Source organism: Myotis davidii, unplaced genomic scaffold, assembly GCF_000327345.1.
Source record: "Myotis davidii unplaced genomic scaffold, ASM32734v1 scaffold53, whole genome shotgun sequence".
In the NCBI taxonomy this organism is placed as follows: domain Eukaryota; kingdom Metazoa; phylum Chordata; class Mammalia; order Chiroptera; family Vespertilionidae; genus Myotis; species Myotis davidii.
In genome coordinates this window covers 6,192,085-6,194,398 of record NW_006286140.1, presented here as the reverse complement: position 1 = coordinate 6,194,398, position 2,314 = coordinate 6,192,085, and the positions used below count along the sequence as shown (strand labels likewise).

Below are 2,314 nucleotides of genomic sequence, written 5' to 3'. Positions count from 1 at the left end.
ATTGCCTATGAAGTCACTGACCTGAGGATGACTTCCATGGGTGGGGCTGTCCCCAGAATCCTTATTTGGAATGCACTGACAAATGTGCTCCAGGGTGTCTGAACTCTTATTATTAGTGCTATTTGATAAGAACACAGAAGCAAAATGGGCTTTTGTGGGCTGGCATAGAAACAGGCTCTTTTAGCTCCAAAGAACAAACTTAAAATCTTGAAACGTATTTTACTCATAATTTTGGGACTGTCTCTAGTGTGTATGTTATGTCTACTAAATCCTTAGTAGAATAGAATCCTGTAGTTGATAAAACAACAGCTATTATCTGAAGCAAACATTCACCTTTCAAAACTAGTATTTTCTCCCTGAGAAAAATGTTGTGCTGCTTGTGCGGTGCCAGTTATTTGGTACTGTTCCAACAGCACTGAACTCTGAGATGCTTACACCAGCTAAAAACACACAAAGAAAGAACTGGCTACTTCACCTGAAATTTTCATTCATTGAATCAATCACAACATGAAGCAAGTGTTATCTTGGTCAAGGCTATATTTTGACTCAAGAAAGATTTCAGTGTTTACCAGCGACTTAAATGCTGACTTAGGATCAAGAGAAGTATTTCTTGAGTATACAGTGTTTGCAACACATGGGGCAAATTTAAATTGCATAAACACCCCCTCACAGAAGTGCTTCAGGTTACTACTGATTATATGAAGCCCAGCAAAATCATTTTTACCACAAACTAAATGTGGTGACTCATCTCTGTATTAATATAAACATGTAACAGGAGTATCATCCAGCCCTCTAACACTTGTATAAATATAGTGTGTTCTACAGTAGTTCAGAACATACACCAAAACAGGCCTTTCTCAACCAAGTCTAGGTAATCTTTCCTGATGCCTAAACAGTGTGGGAGATACAGTTGCCAGAAGACACATTTACCTTCTGAATAAGCAGTTCAATTGTTTTTCTCAGTCAAGTAACTCAGGACCCACAGTAACTCCACCCAGTATTGCATCAGACGAGTTGCAAGTTGAGCTAACTGATGCCCACCACGAAACCCTCTTTCTGAATTCTCTGTAAAGTCTCCTCTGTGCATCCAACTAAAATAAATGACTACTTGTAAATAGCGTACACATAGCAACAATATACATTCACATATAGTTTCCCCCACATATGTTATTTTATTTAAGAGACAGTGTTTGGGAGTCAGAATTGAGTTCCAATGGTGATTGTCACAGTAAGTGTGACTTTGGGCAAGTCGCTTCAGCTCTCTGGGTCTCAGTTTTCTCATATCTAAACTGGGATTCATAATATAAATTACCTTATGGGTAGCTGTTAAGGATCAAATGAGCTAATATTTTAAAAACAATTCTTAGCACATGAAGTACATATCCAATAAACGGTAGATTTCATTAATATTCTTTAATAATTGCCTCACCCTCTGTAAGTCTGCCAGGCAGTGATAATGATCCCTATTGGATAGATGAGACTAAATAATGTATCCAGGGCTAAACAATTCATTAGTGGCCGTTCCAGGGCTCCTGGTTCCAAGCCTCAGAATCCTCACCACGCCCATCATCCCCGGTCAACCTTATAGACTTTCACAGAATGGGCTGCACTGTCCAGCACAAGAAGAGAATTCTCCTTGGTGAAGGTCAGTGCCACAGGATGGGAAAGCCCGTGGGTGATGACGGGCTTCGGTCCGGGAAACTCCTCGGGTTTTCCTAAGCATAGGACAGCGCGACTGGACGTATCGGCGACGATCACATTCCCCTGGTGATCAAAGGTCACAGCGGAGGCCGTGATTTCCGAGGGGAAGAAGAGGCTCAGCCCGAAGGTGTCCACCCGGCCAATGAGCTGCATGGTGGCGCTGAACACCTTCACCGTGGTGCCGCAGGTCCCGGCCCCCAGCGCCAGGGGGCGCTCTAGGACCGCAATGGCCCCTGTCAGCCAGGACACCGCCACCCCTCGGGGACCGCACAGACGAGCTTGCAACCTCTCGGTTCGCCGGAGGACCCCTTCTGGAAAGTCCACCTCCAGGAGGTGCAGGGACCCTGCCTCCGCGTCAGTTACCACGACCCCATTCTGAGGGGTGGTCTCCACGCCCCAAGGCAAGGAGAACTGGCCCCCGACGACGAGCTTGATCTGGCCAAAAAAATCGAACACTTTGATGGAGCGGTCGCCGGCATCGGTGACAACCACGTGGCAGTCGTTGGTGACGGTGACATCGAGGGGGTACTTAATGTCCTGGGCGGCGTCCCCCTTCTCTCCAAACTGGTGCGCGCATCCTCCCCCGGAATCAAAAATCTTGACCCGCCGCTTG

General features: G+C 45.9%; 1 protein-coding gene across 1 annotated transcript in view; it reads right to left on the bottom strand.

Moving 5' to 3' along the window:
• Positions 1-1,152: 1,152 nt before the first annotated feature.
• The window catches only part of NHLRC1 (NHL repeat containing E3 ubiquitin protein ligase 1), a 1,373-nt gene continuing 211 nt past the window's right edge, over positions 1,153-2,314 (bottom strand). The window contains exon 2 of the mRNA XM_006757286.2: positions 1,153-2,310. Coding sequence (XP_006757349.1) covers positions 1,567-2,310 — 744 coding nt within the window. The 3' untranslated portion in view covers positions 1,153-1,566. The remainder of the gene's footprint in view (positions 2,311-2,314) is intronic.